Source organism: Pollicipes pollicipes, unplaced genomic scaffold, assembly GCF_011947565.3.
Source record: "Pollicipes pollicipes isolate AB1234 unplaced genomic scaffold, Ppol_2.1 Scaffold_4881;HRSCAF=5763_pilon_pilon_pilon, whole genome shotgun sequence".
Taxonomy (NCBI): domain Eukaryota; kingdom Metazoa; phylum Arthropoda; class Thecostraca; order Pollicipedomorpha; family Pollicipedidae; genus Pollicipes; species Pollicipes pollicipes.
Window position 1 is genome coordinate 25,944,486 of NW_023596576.1, and position 19,435 is coordinate 25,963,920.

Below are 19,435 nucleotides of genomic sequence, written 5' to 3' on the forward strand. Positions count from 1 at the left end.
TTAAAGACCAGGCAGGATCAGACACGTCACACCGTCCCGCTCTGACATACCTCTACAATCGGATGCACCACGAGCTGACTGATATGTCGAGCTAATTATAGTGGCTCGGGTTGGTTAAAACCGCCTAACACCGTCCACTTTCAAGCACGTAGCTCCCCTTCCTCCTTCCTTCAACCCAGCCATTGTATATAATAAGCACTACGCCTGTTCAGCCTGGCGGCGATCACCTCTGCTGAGTCAGGCAGGGGCACCGACTACTGACCTCCGCCAAGTCCAGCGAGGTGTCCAGTGTTAATATATACCCTACCGAGCCAGACAGGTGAACCATAATAAACATACTGCACAATGTTGACCTCTGTCATGTCCGGCGAAGGTATAAAAGGTTGACCTCTACCGAATCTCTATCGGCAGGGGCCCCGAGTGTTGACCTCTGCTAAGTCTGGCAGGGCTAAATAGTATTGACGTCTGCTCAGTCTGACAGGGGTCAACACTAGCCATGAACCGTTAAGTGTGGACTCGTGTTGACCTCTCCTCAGTCTGGTAAGGCTAGTCAGTGTTAACCTCTGCCGATTGCGGCAGCAACACGAAACGCTAGTCTCTGCTGAGTCTCGCAGGGGCCCAGAGTGTCGACCCCCGCCGAGTGCAGGACAACAGACGTCGAGGCTGACCTTTGCCCGAGCCGGGCCAGATGACGGTGGTAGCAACCGTCGAGCGTCACGGCCCGGGCACGGCGGGGCACCAGGCCCGCGTTTGCTCGCAGCGTGCTGGTCGTAGTGTCACATGTGTCCGGCGCGCTCAGGTCTGGGGACAGGGCACAGCCCGGGTCAGCTCGGCGGCGCAGGTCACGGCCAGCCGTCGGCCCGGCCCCAGAGTGCCACTACACGTCTGTGGCAGACCCGCACTGTTATGCTTATCGTGGCAGACGTCACAGAAGCCGTCCCGATGCGCCAGGTAATCGCCAGGTCCTATATCAGTCATTAGACGTCACAGAAACCGTCCCGATACGCCAGGTAACCGCTAGGTCCTTCACCAGTCATTAGATATCACAGAAACCGTCCCGATACGCCAAGTAACCGCCAGGTCCTATATCAGTCATTAGACGTCACAGAAACCGTCTCGATACGCCATGTAACAGTCAGGTCCTTCATCAGTCACTAGACGTCACAGAAACCGTCCCGATACGCCAGGTCACCGCCAGGTCGGTTATCAGTCATCAAACGTCGCAGAAACCGCCAGGTCCTCTGTCAGTCATTAGACGTCACAGAAACCGTCCCGATACGCCAGGCAACCGCCAGGTCCTACATCAGTTATTAGACGTCACAGAAACCGTCCCGATACGCCAGTTAACCGCCAGGTCCTTTGTCAGTCATCAGACGTCGCAGAAACCGTCCCGGTACACCATGTAACAGTCAGGTCCTTCATCAGCCATTAGACGTCACAGAAACCGTCCCAATACGCCAGGTAACCGTCAGGTACAGTCAGTCCCCAATGGTTACAGAAACCGTCTTGATACACCAGGTAACCGTCAGGTTCTATCCGTCACCAGACGAAAGTCGATATGTACATGGTTGCGGCGAGCTTCTGTGAACGCAGATACCTACTGCAAACTTGTCACGGCAGGAATGTAAACGGCACAGCAGAACAGATTACATTCAGGCAGCCGGGACAAACCAGTCTGAATACACAAAAATACGCGGACTCGCCTGGGTGTACAAAATGCGTAAGTTGTGTAATAAAATCAGTACCTCCTAACATGCCCCGACACTCTTGATCGATTAGGGATCCTCCACGGATTCTTCCTATTCGCCTGAAAGGCTCTATACGCTTTTGCGGGGGCCCCGTTTGGCGGGGTACACTCGGTTGCTCAGAGGTTCCTTCATATTGGTCTCGGATTCTTTCCACTTGCTCCAAGGGCCTTGTGCTGTTACTGGGACTCATATAAGGTAACGCACCGCGGCACTTGATGCTCTAGGGCCTCCTGCATTGGTCTGGGGCTAGCTACCTTTCCTCTCATTTGCGGAGGACCCGCCGCTCCTATCGGGACCCTTTTGTGAAACTGTATGGCCGCTCTTGATCGCGCAGGGGCATTCGTTCCCGCACAAGGGTCTCGGGTAGCATCCCTCTGGTCAGAAGGCACTGCGCTCTGGCCGGGTCCTATATTCCAGCCTGCCAGGGACTCCCGAGCATACAGGAGCCCACGACGTTAGTCTTGGGCTCGCTTCGCTTGTTCTGAGGACTCTACACTGTTGACAGGAGCGTTTTTGTTGGCCTGCCGCGGCACCCTCGGTCGCTCAGGTTCCGTCGCTACTGGCCTTGGGTTTTCCCATATTATCGGAGAGCCCACGCTGCTAACGCGGACCTGAATCATCGGCCGAGCACCTCTGATCAATCCGGGGCCCTCAACATCGGCTGTGAGCTCTTCCGATGAAGCCAGGAGCATTTTCTGTTGCCGAAAGTCCCACGTGTACTTGCGAGCGCCAGGGCGCGTCGCCTGCTCGTCTTTACGGGCCTGGCTAAATTACTACATGTATACAAGCCCGAGACTACTGCAGGGTGACGATTTCTCTTAGCGCCTTAGCCTTACAGCAACAGTCGGATATGTACGGATGTTTGTTTTTTACGTGGAAATGTCGTGCATAGTTTAACGCACCGCCGACGCCGTATCTCATTTCCTTCGGTCATTCAATTTGTGACACTTAATATGCCTGTGCATCACGTTCTTATTACGTTTGAATACTGGGGTACCGTATTCTTCGTAACAGCCAAAGCAAATACCCTGCGTTAGTCAGCGGCCATCAGCTGATCACATCGATGAGCCGGCTAGCCGTAAATAAGCTGCGAATCAAGTTCGTGTTTCATTTTGACGGCATTCAGCAGCCAACTCAAGTTGATCTTGCCACGTTTTTTCCGATATGCTTGCCTCAAAAACGCAAGATTCACCATGACCTGGGGAAAATGAACAAGCTCCAAAGTAGCACGCATGGTTTTCCAGGGATGCGCACAGTAAGATGAATTCCCGAGGATTTTTTCTTTGAGGCCCCAAACTCTAGAGGGTCTCGCAATGTTGTGTGCCCACCTTGATGACATCCTGAATCCACCACTGTTTATAATATATATATATATATATATATATATATATTCTATATATATATATATATATATATATATATGTATATATGTATATATGTTTATACATATATATATATATATATATATATATATATCTTCATTTGATATTGCAAGTACGACTAAGTTCCAAACGCACTTAATTAATTCGCACCCGTTATTTTGAACACAGTTTTGTTCATGAGATGGGCAGAATCACGGCCTAAGTCACATGCGATCATGATCGTTATGAAATTCAGGTTTGAATGATATCAAATTCACATTCGCGGAAGTCGTGAGAGGATTTGCAGACCGAATGAATTCAGGATTACATCCGGAAAATAAATCCAAGAACCGCTTTATGATTTACGGCCACCATATTGCTATGTACATTTCAGCTTCCCATCCCCGTCCTACAGGGTCTTACATTTGATGTTGTAGACATGCTGGCATCACTACGCATATAAACCCCAATAAGCAACCTCTCAACCTTAATCGACATGCCCTGCTCCGAACAATGCGTTACGCGTTCACCAATTAGTATTACATTCACAATTCGCAACTATTTCCCTCCCCATTTCCCTCATCCCCTCAGCCCCATTAACTATTTCCCTCCCCATTTCCCTCATCCCCTCAGCCCCATTCTTTCCATGTTTGTCTCGATTGCAATCACTGGTAGCAGAGGTGTAATTTCAAGCGCGAAGGTTCAGCCCCCCCCCCCCCCCAACTTGGACTCCAGCTATTCCCAACTAACATGCCCCTTATTTTGAAAGTGGGCTTTCGCCCCTCATTTTATTGTTTGCAGGATGCACATTTTTCGCATCTTCCCATGTAACATTACCAGTTTTAGGTCCACTCTTCCCCCAAACTTAGATACGATCCCAGCCCCAATACTACTTTGTCCCTTCAGTCTCATGGACGTAGCTCGACATAATGTCAGGCGAACCTGGTCTCCACAATTTCCAAAGGGGAGTGAACGCGGCTCGGTGAGAGGTCATCACACTAATTTTGAACATCCTGACGGGAGTCATCAATGACACAAAAAACGCAGGCCTAAGGGAAGGGGGCCGCCTTCCTCTTTGTTGCGTCCAACCGCTATGATGGCAGAGGTGGGTATGCTTTACATTGGCATATGGGTTGTCTATCAATGACGTCCGTAGTAAGGAGCGTTTATGATTGTGAGCAGCGAGCAGAGTAAGCGTTAACCGAACAATGCATTGGCGGAAGATTGGAAACGTTTCCGTCACGAGACCACGTTACTGGTATGCGTACGCTTTGTAAACACTTGGAACGATCTGAGCATTCAAGTAAATAATGCTTGTCACAGTGGAGTGCTGTTGGAGACGTCACCGTGCCATAGGGGGGAAATCTCAGCAACAGTGCGACGTTTCCTTGAATCAAATTATGATGACCTCATCTTTGTATGTTTTCCCACATGATGTTTCAACCTCTCGTGTCATGTAATCGATTTGACCAATTGGGTTTTTGGTAACACTACATCACGCATATGATGAGAGAAGCCAAACAAATGAAAAGTATTACCTTCATCGTGGTAATTTAAGAGCGTATATTAGCACAGATCATCCACGGGGAGTAGGGAGCCGAAAAGCGTCTGCCGTTTCTCGTTTCAGAAGAACTTCGAGGCATCACCGACCAAATGTGTCTCACCCACCACATGGCACGATTCCGCTCCAACGTTAACACAGAACTTGCAAGAAGCGTGTGAACCAATAGGCCAATAGGGCGTGACAACGACAAACCTTGCATGTTATTACGTCGATATTCGCCCGGCGACCCCCCTGCGGCCGCAAAACGCCAGACGGCCTGATCGTGATCTTGTCGGAGGGGGGGGGGGGGTTGATCGGGCCGGCTGCGTCACTGGCCACATGTGCCGGCGACGCGGGTCTCGTGTGTCAGTGTGTGGTGCCGCGCCTCGTCACTGAGCGGCGCTGGCGCTGGCGGTGCAGGTTCGCACATGTGTGCGGTGTTGGTGCGCTCAACGTTTTCCTTGTTATGGGGGTGCTCGCCTCAGCCCCGACGACATCTGAGACCATGAGCAGCTGGCAGCGCTCGAAGCTAAGAGGCCTCTTGATAAAACACCGAACTTCGGCTGCGAGCTCGGACGCTGGACACATGACCACTAGTGAACGCAGACGGTGGCGTAATACAGGGAGAGCTTTTGGTGACATGTCACCCCCCCCCCCTTCCTGAAGGTGGCGGGACCCTGAGGCCAAAGACCATCCGAATTCAGAGACAGAGCCCCTATGGCGAGGGCCTCTTGACTGAAAAACCCCGCTATGACCCACTTTAGCTTACTCCTAGGGGAAATCCTTGCCACGGCACCGAACGCAGACGCATGGAACACGATGCTTAGTAATCGTCCCAGTTCTAATCAATATGCTATATTGTAAACTCTGGAACAGGAATTTCATAGTTTCGGCAGCAGTCAAAGAGACGCTGGCCTCCAGGGCCGATCCGGCGCCATGCGACAAAAACGGTGAACTCGACCGCGGTGGGAGTTTGCTCAGTGCCGCGGGGCGGACCACCGTGGCGCGGGACGCCCATGGCAGCCGCGCGCACACGATAAACAATCAATAGTGGGGCGGCCGCTGCGGGCGGCTGGCTCGGCGCCAGCTGCGCTGTCCGGCGGCTGCGCGCCTGCCGGAGTACCTAGCTAGCGCACTCAGCCTCGCAGGCTCGGCCACGTACTGGTGGCAGGTCATATATTCAAATTGCTCTGGGAAGGGAATGAGCGAGTGTTTACTTGATATATATCTCTGGGCACTCCATCAAAAACCTAGACTTCCACCGCCATTCGGAACGCAAATCACACCCGCTGCTTCCACGACGGGCGGACAAAAAAGATCCCCTGACCACTCCAAACCGAGCGTAAAACATGCCAATACCAGAACTGCAGTGGTAGGTAAAGTTGCACCCACTCAGCTTACTGTCGTGAGTTAAGGTTAGAACAAGTTGAGCCGAAAGCAAGGCCAAAGCCATGGCCTTGAGGTCGCGTTACCAGCTCTCGGCTGGAACTACGCACCACCCTGTCGAAGTGTGCAAGCCACGAACACAACGAGTGAATATGGTCCCAGCACACACCCCTGTGGCTAAACCAGCTCGCATCATGCTAGTGGTCTGAATCTGAATTAATATACCCGGATGCGCATGAGCGGTTCTCGACAGGGTCCAATGGCTGCCCGTCAAGGCATAATACATTCTGTCACCAGACGGCCGTGCCCCGGCAACAGTCACGAGCCCACGAGCAGTGGCGACATGACGCGCAGTAGCGAGCCAAAAGCACTGACCGGCATGACCAGCGGTGGCAAGGCCACAGCACATTTCCAATGGCCCACGCGGCGCGCAGCGATGAGGCCGGTGCACAGTCATAACCAGTCAATAGCCTCAGCTAGGCGCCACGCTCCCGCAAGGCAGAAGGACCGAACGGCGTCGGACGCAGTGCAGACCGCCCTCCGCCCACCGCTAGTTCCAAGAAGCAAACGCTTCAAACAAACTGACACTTTGCAAATGGCTGTGAGGACAGTGCGTCTATACAGCACTTGAAATATTTGACACATCGCTCTGGAGTCCTCGGTGAGCAAATCTCGCAGAGTAACGTCACATATAACTTGCTCGTCAGGAAGATAGCCACAATTCAGAGGCTTGCGTGTCAAGTGCCAACGGCAACGCAGACTTGATCCGGGATATTTCCGCTCAATCCACCGCGTGTGCAATGTCACACGAGGCGATATTCTGGCACGACGACATAAATAATCAATTAAACTGTCTGGCTCGGGCTCGGGCTCGGCCTCGGCCTCGGCCTCGGCCTCGGGCTCGGGTTCGGGTTCGGGCTCGGGCTCGGGCTCGGGCTCGGGCTCGGGCTCGGGCTCGGGCTCGGCCTCGGGCACGGGCTCGGGCTCGGGCTCGGGCTCGGGCTCGGGCTCGGGCTTGGGCTCGGGCTCGGGCTCGGGCTCGGGCTCGGGCTCGGGTTCGGTTCGAGGTCAGGTCCGGTTCGCTCCGTTCTTTTTAGAGAAGTACATGTTTCCTGTCTGTATTCCGTCCGGCGGGATGTCCCGTCTTTCTTGGTTCGATAGCGTGGCTCCTGTTCTGTCCTGTCCTGGTCCTGGTCCTGGTCCTGGTCCTGGTCCTGGTCCTGGTCCTGGTCTTGGCCCTGTTCCTGTTACAGTTCCTGTTCCTGTTCCTGTCCCTGTTCCTGTTCCTGTTCCTGTTCCTGTTCCTGTTCCTGCCCCTATCCCTATCTCTATCGATATCCCTCTCTGTCCGTATCCCTATCCTTGTCCCTATCCCTATCCCTATCCCTATCCCTATCCCTATTCCTATCCCTGTCCCTGTCCTTGTAGCCGTCGCCGGGGCGCTGCCCGTTCTCATCTCTATTTTCCTCCGTCCTTGTCCTTATCCTCGTCCTCGTCCTCGTCCAAGTCCGTGTCCGCACACAAAACCGTCCCTGTCCTTATCCCTATCCCTCTTCCTGCTCTCGTTTTTGTTCCTCTCCCTGACCCTGCTTCTGCTCCTATCCTCGTCACCGGTTTTTTGTTATCCCTGTTCCAGTCCCTGCTCCTGCCCCTGCTTCTGTCCTTCCGTCCGTCTCACGCCGCTCTGTCCTCATCCAGCTAGTACGGTCGGCTCCTGCTCTTGTTAGCCTGTATCCGATCATGTCGCGGGTCAGACCGGGTTGTGTTACCGCGCTTATGGCCTTGCACGTTGTGCCGAGTCCAAGTACAGCAGGGATCGCGACGTGGGGGGGGGGGGGGGGCAGAGGAGCAGCCACTCCCCACTTCTGGAAATATGCATCATTGACCCTACAGCATCGTATGGAAAGAAGCGAAGTGGAAACAAGTTACCTCTTCTTACTCCCTCCCCCCCCCCCCCCCCAAGGCCCGCCATCGTTAACAGACAGCTCGAACAGAGCTTTTGGCTATGTGGTGCATGGGGCTCTAAACCATAAGCGACCATGTCAAAACTGGTTTTTTTTTATATACACCCTACCAATTCATCGGTGTCCAATCGGCTCTTCCATTCCAAATCAAACTCCTTCAGTTTCCCATGTTTGCCGCACAGGCAGCGGCCGTTGAGAGCGGCAGGGGTGGCCGCCAGGTGGGGCACCACGGCCCGGTGACCCCTGAAGCGCCACTGACCGCCACCGGGGTCAGCCGGCGGCCGGGGCGCCCGTCCCCCTCCCCCCCCCCCCCCCCACTCACCGATTCCCACGGTCAGCCGGATGGTGTCGGCGGCCGACACCTCCGTGTACGAGGTGACGGCCCAGAGCCGCTCCATCACGAACTGGAGCAGTGCGTCCCGGCCGCGCACGCGCTCCGACTGCACCTCGCATGACGCCAGGTCACAGCGCAGCACGCGGCACCGCTTGGTGACCTGGGGACGGGCGCGCCGTGAGCGGGTCTACCATCACCCAACAGTCAGTCAGCCAGCGCACCATTACCGCACAGTTTGCCTACGCCAGCGTACCATTACCGAAGAGTTAGCTGAACAGCCGGCCTACGCCAGCATACCATTACCGAACAGTCAGCCTACGCCAGATACGCCAAAAAATTAGACAACCTTAATAGTAACGTTATTCTGTCTTAGTTAGTCATGATGGGCTGTACCAGCGGGCACAAACTTTCTCAATTGTCTCGAAACCATGATATTGAAGGACACACTGAACGCCACGTTTAAGAAAAATCAGTTAAAATGCCTCAGGATGGCATAGTGAAATCTGGCAGATGGCAAGAACAAAGCTGATAGATGGCAGATGGCAAGAACAAAGCTGCCGCTCGCTTATCCCGTAACGACGACATGGCAAAGCCGCTCGCTTATTCCGTAACGACGACACATCAGCTTCCTTCGTTTTCGAACGGTGAACTTTCCATTATATGGAGCGGTCACCTAGATGCCGTAAAATTACACTGGTGACGTTTCTGATGACGGTTATCTGTAAGCATGTTCGCAAAACTGTCAGCAAAAATCAAGCCGCCATGGTCTTGACACGAGGCACATAACATTGTGCTAAGAACACCACATACGTCGAGTTTCAACCGAAAGACGGTAATAGGATAACTGCTGTCAGAGATATGCAAAATAAACGATTACATTTATTTTCCTTTAGATTGCATGTTGCAACACATTCAATATGTGGTGTCAAAAGATGAGCAACATTACGGCGACAACGAAAGCGTGATTTCGTCTTCACTTCACACATAATTTAGGGCTCATCGCTCATTAATGACGTGAGGTGGTTTGCACGAACTGCAGCTATTACCGGCTCCTACGCCGGAATCGCTAGATCAGTGGCTGACAGCAGCGCAGCACTGAGATTTTCTCCCATAGAGGGTGCAATTGTGTAGACGGTAAAGACAACCGGGCACTGTCAGTACAAGGACTGCCACTAGCTGTACTCTCGGAACAAATTACCACCTCTGTAAGTTTGATAGATCTCGCAGATGGTACAACCAGCCTCATTCTGCAAATTGGCCTCAGCGAAGACGCTAATGTTGTCAGCGAACTATCAAGTCATATTCCACGATGTTGTACCATTATATCAGTGATAACTGCGGCTTCACCAGCACACGTAGCTTAGTTACAACTTTTTCTTCACCTTCGCGGAAAACTAGCTAGCTAGCTCCCGGAATTCGAAAGTTCTCGTCAGACTGCATCAAATAGATGTGACTGAAAAATGGTGATCGTGGCTTATTGATAAACGGCGTTAAAAACCTCAAAAACCTTTACCGGATGGACATTAGTGGGCATCGACAGATGTGATCTGCAAATGGACATGTCAGGTCAAATTCGTCCAAGCTATTGTTCCATTAGCCCGCCCAGCTATACCAACAACTTACCAAGTCCCAATAAACCGGATTTCCCCTGTCCTAAACAATAACAATTGCGTCTAACGATGCCACCCCGTTTCAATCAAAGCGTGAAGCAGGTCGTGGACCACCTCTTACGGTCTCGGGCGTTATCACATCAGGGAATTTTCAATCGTCCAATGCACGTTAAAAAACTCGGCAAACTAACCATTCGACAAACTTACGTTCGTCTACACACCGTTTTCAAGTTCTCACTTTGACACAGGTCATTCGGTTAATTTTCAATTCGTTGATTTTCCGTTCGTCTAATTTCCATCCGCCTAGGTCTTACTTCGGCATAGTGACACCGTTTAGTCGTTAGCGTCTTTTTAACATGGTGACAAACAACACATGACAGCACAAAGCATTTGGTTTTTCCAAATTCCGTAAAACAACGCTTGTCAAGGGCCATTCCACATTTTGTTATGTAACCATTACTTACAATCACTTGGAAAGAAGTGCCATTTTGAAATCCGTTGCGGCCTTCTACAAACCTGTGGACAAAATGAAAGTTACACCAATTAAAGGGTACGTTGCATGCGTGTAGCAGTTCATTCCGGTCACTACATAAGCAGAGCAGATGCCCGCTCATTACGCCACTCAGCATATTAGCATGTGTTAGATTTGCCGACTTGAGGCCAGTGGTCGCTACTGGTCACGACTAGCACAACCCCAACACCACCAGACCTCACACGGTGTCTGACTAATACAATCAGTAAAACAGGCCACAGCGGGCACTACGCGCCAGACGGTTCGATCACAAGTCCCACGTGCTACTACGCAGCAGTACGTGTCAGCAGCCAACAGAGACTCACAGGTGGTTACGAGCGGCTCGGCGGTTACAGACATCAGCATCCGATCAATTGCAAATTACAGTCGAGCGCGCAGGGCGGGGTGCACGAAACGATACCTGATCAGGCAATGCCTACACGTGTGTGGAGATAAGTTCAACCACAAAAACAGAGGTCCAGTGGCCGGCATAATGGGAGACAAATCTCCATTCGATTCAGGCGACCTGTTTACCCATGGACCTGCTGCCAAAAGCGATGCATCATGTCTGAATTACAGGTCACTCGTTAAATCCTGGTCATCAACACACCCACGGCGCCCGCTTTGTGTGGCGGCCCGGCGGACGCTGCGCAACCGCCGTGAGCTCGACTCACCAGTCGACCGCGGAGGAGGCGTCCAGCACCACGATGATGTGCCGGCTGTAGGAGCTGCCGTCGGTGGGCGGCCGCACGGTCAGCGCCACACGAGACCGCCCCTGCCACAAACGCACCAGCCAGCCATCACACGCCTCTCCTGCAGCTAACAGGCGCATTTGTGTACCAAATAACGGAATATAGTACGCAGCGATAGTTCCAGTGCGTCGTCGGAGTGTAGGGTGCCGATTCCTCAGCAGCCTATGAAAAATCACAGCGAAACGTTGGCAGCGCTTATCCAAATCAGAAATGCACTACACACATTAAAATGAAGCACGGGAAACGATCTTAAAGCCATCGACAGATGTGAAAACACGCACCTGAATGCACAAGCAAGTATCGCTAGAATACGCACGCGACGGCTTACGGGGTGCCTATCTTGTAATTGTCTGCAAAATAGCTTTTAATCCTCCGGCTTAGTAGTCGCAGTAACAGGGCTTTAAGGTGCACGTCAACCGCGGTGGTTATTTGTACCAAATTATCTGGCTTAGTCATGTCTGCACCCACCTGGCCCAAACCTCACACACTGATATCGCCACGTGAGCGCCACACTGACAGCATGCGTGATAATCGTATCATATGGCGAGGACTATCACGTCGCCAGCCTTTGCTATTGCGACATCGATGTGTGAAACTACAAACGCATTCAGAGATCTTCACACACAAAACAGAGCTCCACACATTCGCCAGCAGCCCTTACCTAAAGCCGAGGGCTCGTGATCTTGCGCCTGAAGCCACGTCTTCGAGAATCGGTGGTGAGGAGGGTCAGGATTGGAGTGGTTTAACTGGCATCGAAAGGACAGCCTGTCCTGAAAATTATGTTTTAGCCGAGCAAACATGGAACTTACATTTTACGGACAAAATGACAGTGGAAAATGCACGTGACAGTGACAGGAGTGGCTGCATCTCTGCGCGGTCCAGAAAAAGGTTACACCAAGCATACAGGTGCAGGGGACTGATCATTTTGTCACGTGAACTTAGCAGACCGCAAAGCAAGAGGATTAGAGACCACAGACGACTGCACTGGGCGTGCAGCTGGAGTGGAAACCCGGAGGGCTGGTGAGAACGACACATACTGAGTGGAAACCCGGAGGGCTGGTGAGAACGACACATACTGAGTGGAAACCCGGAGGGCTGGTGAGAACGACACATACTGCAATGTGCGGACGACCAGGAGGAGGGGGGACGATGGCAGGAGGGCTGGACTGGACGGGGAACCAAGATGGCCGGGTGGGGCCCGGGCAGGAGCCGGGCGGGAGCCGGGCGGGAGCCGGGCGGGGGCCGGGCAGGGCCGGGTGGGGTCGGGTGGGACCGGGCAGGGGCGGGGCGGGGTGTGGCGGGAGCCGGGCGGGGTCGGGTGGGACAGGGCAGGGGCGGGGCGGGGATCTGGTGGGGCCGGGCGGGGCCGGGCGGACCTGTGGGCGGCCTCACCTGTCGGCCAGCCTGTCTGGTGGCCAGCCGGATGACGTGCACCTCGTGTCCGGCCGGCGTGACGCGCCGGCTGAAGCAGCCCCGCGATGGCGCGCGCTGGTAGTGCAGCGCCGAGATGTCGGACGAAGCTAGCCGGCCCACCACGCACAGCTCGGGCCCTGCGGCACAGCCGGGCCGCGTTACACCGGCTGCACTGTGCCGCCCTGGTGGTCCGAGTCCGAGCCTACGGCCGGCACACATCGTGACGGCAGTGAGACGCCTGATCGGCAGCAGATCGGGGCCAACGGTCACCGCACACATAATCGCCTCCCATCGCTGTTCCGAATGTATGCCTCAGCACTGCCCATGGGTAGGTTCCCCAGTCAAATAAAAGGACAGTTATTCGTAAGCACAGCTTCAAGTTTTGACATGCCACATCAAAATCGGCTTTGCGACTCAAAACTCTTCGCAGCCTCACTACATCTCTGCACAGCTGCAATTGGCGTGCGCTTGCACCGAGCAGCAGCGGCGATTTGTTCATGACTGGAGAGGCTGAGTCAGGCTGAGTCAGTCACTGTAGCTGGATGGATTCCTGGGGACCGCGTCTGAGCTCGAGCGCATCCCCTGTCATCAGTCACAGCCCATCCTTGTCAAGGCCAAACCGCCCACACTTCAGCGACTCGAACCCACACAGCCTAGCGTGATGGCATTGGACGGCACACACTTTAATACACTGAGCTTTATAAGGGGGATCGTCATGGCCATCAAATACCACCCAAAGAAGGCAAGCTTTGTGTGCTATAACCTTATCTTTTTCCTCCACTTTCTTACAGTTGCAGCGAACTACTTGGACCCCAATTCAAGATGGGGCCGAAATCACCATTGGGGTCCAGTGCCTACACATTATAATACAAATGGACATCGCTGGTGCCCAGCCGCGAATCCCTTTGAGCTCATTTAGCGCAAAATATTGTCGTTTAAGCTATTGATGTCAATAACTAGAGGCCTATATTTCCCAGCTGAAAAATGGCTGTTAATGGGTCAATAACCAGGTGCGTCTCTCTCCAACTCCCCGGTTCGCTGGTTCTTAAAAGATTTAAGCCCGTATAGGTTCGTTAAATCAACATAGAAAAGTCGAGCAAATTTCGTTAAATTGATTTTGGGAGCACGCTAGAAAAAGTCGCGACCACACAAGTTGTAGGACAATGGACAACATGCGAGATCCTTTTATACCAGTAAGCTGAACACAACTCCGAGTCTATATCCAACTCAGCCCCAGCCTTCAAACTGACGGCAGAACAAAATACTAAGAGAAAGCGAGACGGTATCGATGGCCAACGGGAGCACTGGTCATGATCCCTTATCTACGCTGTGGCTGACCAAGATCCACAAGCTTTACAAACGCCTCACAAACCGACTGCAATGTCAATCATGGCGGATGCTTTCAAGGTCATTGTGACTGCCGCCAACTCCCTTTTGTTATCATAGCAACTCCACAAATGGCTAACGACGTGACCAACCACACTTAGACATCTGTCTACAAAAAAAGGTTTTCAAACAGGTGGAACGACAAAACTGGTACGCTCCATGCTCCCCGGATCTGTCCACCCAACCAGAGTCCTTGGTGGTCAGGTAGTATATGATACTCACCATCCGCCGATAATGGCTGGGGCAGCCACAGAGTTGCCAGCCAAAAGTACCAGAGGGCGGGCCGCGTCATGCTGACACCTCACGCTCAGTCAGGGCTCGGCACGGCATCTGGGGGACAGTCGGCATCAGCGCGGCCGCACGGCGTATCCTGCAGCGCGTCACTGCGCGGCCCAGAACACCTGTCCAGCACAGCACTCCGGAGCACATCCACCCAGAACATGTTCACTACACAGCACATAATCCTGCAGGCCCCCCCCCCCCCCTCTCTCTCTACATGCCGGGTGGGTTGAGTTACTGGGTTACACCCAGAAGCGATCAATCTGATTTCCTCGTGGCTCAGCGGCTCTAAAGTAGTAAATCCTTCGTGCAGCTATTAAGGTTAACAACGACGTCACGCGACAGCTTAATGCCATTGAAATTCAGCCCAGCACTTGGCCGGCCGTGACACCTATAGAGGGGAGGGGGACCATGCCACACCTCGCCGCTGGTCGCTATTTCACAATCTGATTATCGGAGGTCAGATCCGTGGCCGCCTGGAAAGAGGAGGGGGACCGTACTGCACCTCCCCGCTGGTCGCCATCCCAGGATCTGATCATCGGAAAGGGCCAGATCTGTGACGCCTGGAGGGGGAAGGGGGCCACACCACACACAACCCCGCTGGTCGCTTTCCCAGGGTCTGATCATCGGAGAGGGTCAGATCCGTGACCTGGAGAAGGGGGGACCATGACGCACCTTTCCGCTGGTCGCTATCCCAGGTCTGATCATCGGAGAGAGTCAGATCCGTGACCGCCTGGAGAAGGGGGGGGGGGGGCATAACGCACCTTTCCGCTGGTCGCTGTCCCAGGATCTGATCATCGGAGAGGGTCAGATCCGTGACCGCCTGGAGAAGGGGGGGGGGGCATAACGCACCTGTCTGCTGGTCGCTGTCCCAGGATCTGATCATCGGAGAGGGTCAGACTCGTGATCGCCTGGAGAAGGAGGGGGGACATAACGCACCTTTCCGCTGGTCGCTCTCCCAGGATCTGATCATCGGATCAGGAAACTGGTGTCCGGGACAAAAAGTAAAATATAAATAAGGACAGTTGACAGAAAAAGTCAAACGAAAAAGCCAACCAGGATAGAAGTCCGAATTCAAAAGCCAAAAGAGGATAAAGTGGATGGAGTTAGAAATCAAACCGGAAAAGGTCAGTGACAAGAAACCGACAGTGATAAAACCAAGCGGAATCAAAGCCCACATTGGAAAAAATGGCCAGGCAAAGGGTCAACGATAATACGAAAAAGAATAATACGAAAATACGAAAAAATACGAAATACGAAATACGAAAAGACCGAAGGGACAAAAACTGGCAGGAATGGAAGCCAAACTAAGAAGTGTTAGGCAACAAAGTCAAGAGTCGAATATACGTAAGGAGAGTCAAAAGAAAAAGTCAAACACCAAAGCCGACAAGGATCGAAGTCCGAGTACGAAAAGCCGAACGTGTATAAATTAGATCAAGATAGAAGTCGGGTGATAAGAAGCCGAGAGTGATAAAAGCCACGTGGGATCGAAGCCCAGTTTGAAAAAAAAATGGACAGGAAAAGAGTCAGCAGGGATAGATCTCAAAACAGAAAAAGACAAAATACGAAAAGACGGCAGGGACCAAAGCTGACAGGAATGGAAGCCAAACCAAGAACTGTCAAGCAACAAAGTGAAAAGATGGCGTGCACATGAGACCCGAGATCCAGGCTAAGGTCACCGGAAACTGCGAGAACCAGGATCTTACCCGAAATTGTTGTCAGAAACTAGAAGGTATCCACACAGTGCACTTCCAGTAAGCAGACTGTACTCGTCAATATCACAGATAAATATGTAATGTATTTTGATAACAGGCAGCATGCCTCCAAGGAAGCTGGCAAATCGGAACCCAGCCCAATTGTTTATGACTGAGCCAATGAGAGACAAAAACTGGGACCTGGCGTCTTTCTCATTAAAAACCATTAGGCACCAGAAACCAGGGTTTATTTTAGAAATGTGGCATTTTGAGAAATCACTGGGAACCATGAATCAGAGCATCATTTTTGTAAACGAACTAGGGGAAAACGTGAGCCATGACGAGGTGTTTGTGAAGGGGCAAGTAGGGACAAGGAACCAAGGACTGGCGTTTGAGTAAAACCACGAACCCGGTATTAGGTTCTGGTGTTTGTGAAAGAACCAGTGGGGACCAGGAGTCTATAATTTTACTGCGAAAAAGAACAGTGCGGACCAGGAACCAAGATGCGCCGTTTTCAAAACAACTCATAGGTTCAAGAAACCACGGGGTCAGGCTGCCCAAACATCCGAAATCTCGTTATCAGGAGGGTGACCAGGAACTCGGGAGAGAAGCCGAGGACAAGGCACGTGACTGTCCTGGACCACGACCAACGAAAACAAAAAACAAAAGAACAACACGGGATTCGCGACGTGCGCCGCCGCTTTACGCCGCCTTCTGGCTCTCCTGCTCGCTACCGTCCCATCCAACGGCTCGAGAATGTTCAGGAGCATAGGTAGAGGCTAGCGGGGCGCTCGCGGCTGATCATCTACCTGGTGTTCTCAGTGCGCCTTGCACATGGCTCGGTCGTGAAAGTACGAAGGCTGGCTGCCGCCAGGAGCGTTTGCCGGACGAGCGCGGGCGGGCAGAGTTTAGATGGCCCACGGCGCGAGGTGGACCCACGGGCGCAGAGTGCGCCCGAACGTTAATAGGGCGGACCATTTCAACTGAGCTGGAAATCTGAGACTCATGGGGCTTACAGGGAATGTTCCACATCTGAAGATAATAAAGCAAGCATCAGATGTGGAAAATATTCTCGCTGATAACTACTGGAGTACCCATCCTTCGAAGCTGCACAGACTTCTCTAGACAACATAATGTCTCCATTCCATAACATGCTCTTCAATACGTTATTGTTTGATTGCGCCATGGAACGCTTGTATAACGTTGAGGTACTGCCAAACTCACCGTGCAAAACTGCCACCCTAGAACTACCTTTAGTACTTTAATTTCACGAGAAGCGGCCCTGGCGATGCTGGAAGCGTACTGAGCCAAATATCGTGATGTGGTCGTCTTCTTTTTATTTACCCTTTCTAGTGGTGTTTTTGCTAACTCGTCCGTGAGTTTAACATGCTTGTAATCACACGCTCGTTTGCAGCGCTTTATTAAGTTATTCGATTATAACTCTTATTTCCGCAATAACTAACAGCCATGTCCAGCACCTTATACTATGCAGTACAAAATGTACTCGTGATTAATCCATCCGTCCCTCTTCATCCTCTATCTTGCTTCATCCTGCACCCTCGCAACAGCCCGCTTGTCTGGGGCAGGCTGCATGCATCAGTCAAGCGTGGGCCAGGAGCACCGTGGGACGGGTGACCCCGACAGGGCGTCCAGCGCACATGCGCGGGTCAAAGCTCGGTGGCTGCTCTCAGAGGATGTTTTCATGCGGCGTGGAGAGGCAACACGAGCGTCCCTTCAGCCCGACCACGCACCCCTTTCCGATGTCTCCAAATGCCCTGCGGGGTGGTTCCCGCTCGAGTTGCGCGCACGACGTTGCGCCAGACTTTCTGCAGCTTTGGATACCCCAGTCTCCCACCCAATATTGAGGAGTACGGTACTGTTGGCAAAAGGAGAAAAACAATGCACTACGTCAAACGAGCGTGGCCGAAAACAGAACAGAGATTTCAGTGGTGTTTTCGGAGTAAATCGCCTCGCATTTGTCTGCGTGCGCTCCCCAACTCGTCGGCTGGATCTATCAGTGGCCAACGGTCATGAATGAGCAGGGGCCGGCGCGGTATCGTCTGCCGGCCGCCAGCGCCGACGCCGGCGCCGCCTGTTTATCTTCTCCTTCCTTTACAGCGCATCGGTCATCATCGAGTGCCACATGCGCGCCCGGCCGGCGGGCCGCGGTGTCGACTATTGCATCCACGCGCATCTGTGCTAGCCCAGCTGGCTGCGGCGCGCCACGTGGACGGTACCGCCCTAGCGTGCATCCCAACGGCAATCTAGCCCAAAGGCCGGAAGCCAATATATGTAGGTGACAGCGGTCGGGGGTGAAATTTTGCTGAAGCCCAACCAAACTGCCTCGCCGCAATACCACATAGGTTGTCTGAAAGTAGCCCAACCTCAACAGGATCTCGTGGGGAAGGTCAGGATCACTGACTCAACGGTGGATGTATTCATGAAACACCACCTCTCTCACGTCATCATGTTCAAAAATTAAGCGGCCAGCGCGCGTGCGGAGCACCCCCGCCAGTGCACCCAGCGCCAGCGGCGGGCGCCACGCCGCCAGCCGCCTCCGTTCCCACATGGCGGCTGAACGCGCCGCGCACTCACCGCATCCCGTGGCGCGGCGCACCGCTGCATCCCGCACTGACCGCGCCCGTCAACAAACGCGACGCCCCGACATTCGCAAGGGTCCACTGCACGGCGCGGCACCACCGTACGCCCTACAATCACCACCATCGACACACGACGCAAAAACTGCGCACTCGCCAGTCGATACTCGCTCCTGATTGGTCGGCAGCCAAGAAGGTCAGAGCCACGGCGGTAAGTGAAGGACCTCGGAGAGAGCGGCCACGCACAGCGCGTCTCCGGTGCTCTGTATGGGCCGCGACGGGCGCTCGAGCCATGAGCGTGCACGACGCCACTCTACCTCTCGGGGATTCGGTAGCCGCCAGTTCGGCCTGCTGATTGGTTGAACGAGCGATGGTGGTGCGCCGTGTACACCATTCGCCATGCGCTTCGCGGGATGGTGTTCAGCTGGAGTGATGCAGTTAGGCCGGGGGAGGTCGTGGCGTGGTGGTGTGCTCCTGGCGGTCGCCCCGTAGAAACGAGGATAAAAACATTGAGCAAAAACGGGGTGAATGAACGTCCATTCAGGCTGGAGGCTGATCAGCTGACTGCATGTGGGCATGAGGACAGGGAACAAGGTCGATGTTTTGGGGCAATACTTTTGGTCAAACCATGACAGTACCTAGGCCAAGGGTTGTTTTCAGGGGGATGGGGCACATGTCAAAGCTTTCCACGCAATAACCCTAGCCCTCATTTGCCGTTGGATCATTAACCGAGGACTGGTAGGGGGAGGAGGGTTGATGCAACCTGCCGTTTCCACATGAAAAGATAGAGCCTTGCGGAAACGACCCGATAGATTGGTTTCAGCGAGGTCTCGCCACTAGTGATGCATTCTATGCCC

At 53.3% G+C, this 19,435-nt stretch overlaps 1 protein-coding gene across 1 annotated transcript in view; it reads right to left on the reverse strand.

Moving 5' to 3' along the window:
• LOC119101813 (transforming growth factor beta receptor type 3) overlaps nucleotides 1-18,830 on the reverse strand; it is a gene marked incomplete at its 3' end in the record, with an annotated part of 42,679 nt that extends 23,849 nt beyond the window's left edge. Inside the window, 7 exon segments of the mRNA XM_037225234.1 lie at nucleotides 669-801; nucleotides 8,325-8,496; nucleotides 10,411-10,462; nucleotides 11,132-11,232; nucleotides 12,602-12,759; nucleotides 14,231-14,338; nucleotides 18,577-18,830. Coding sequence (XP_037081129.1) covers nucleotides 669-801; nucleotides 8,325-8,496; nucleotides 10,411-10,462; nucleotides 11,132-11,232; nucleotides 12,602-12,759; nucleotides 14,231-14,300 — 686 coding nt within the window.
• Between the last annotated feature and the right edge of the window lie 605 nt (nucleotides 18,831-19,435).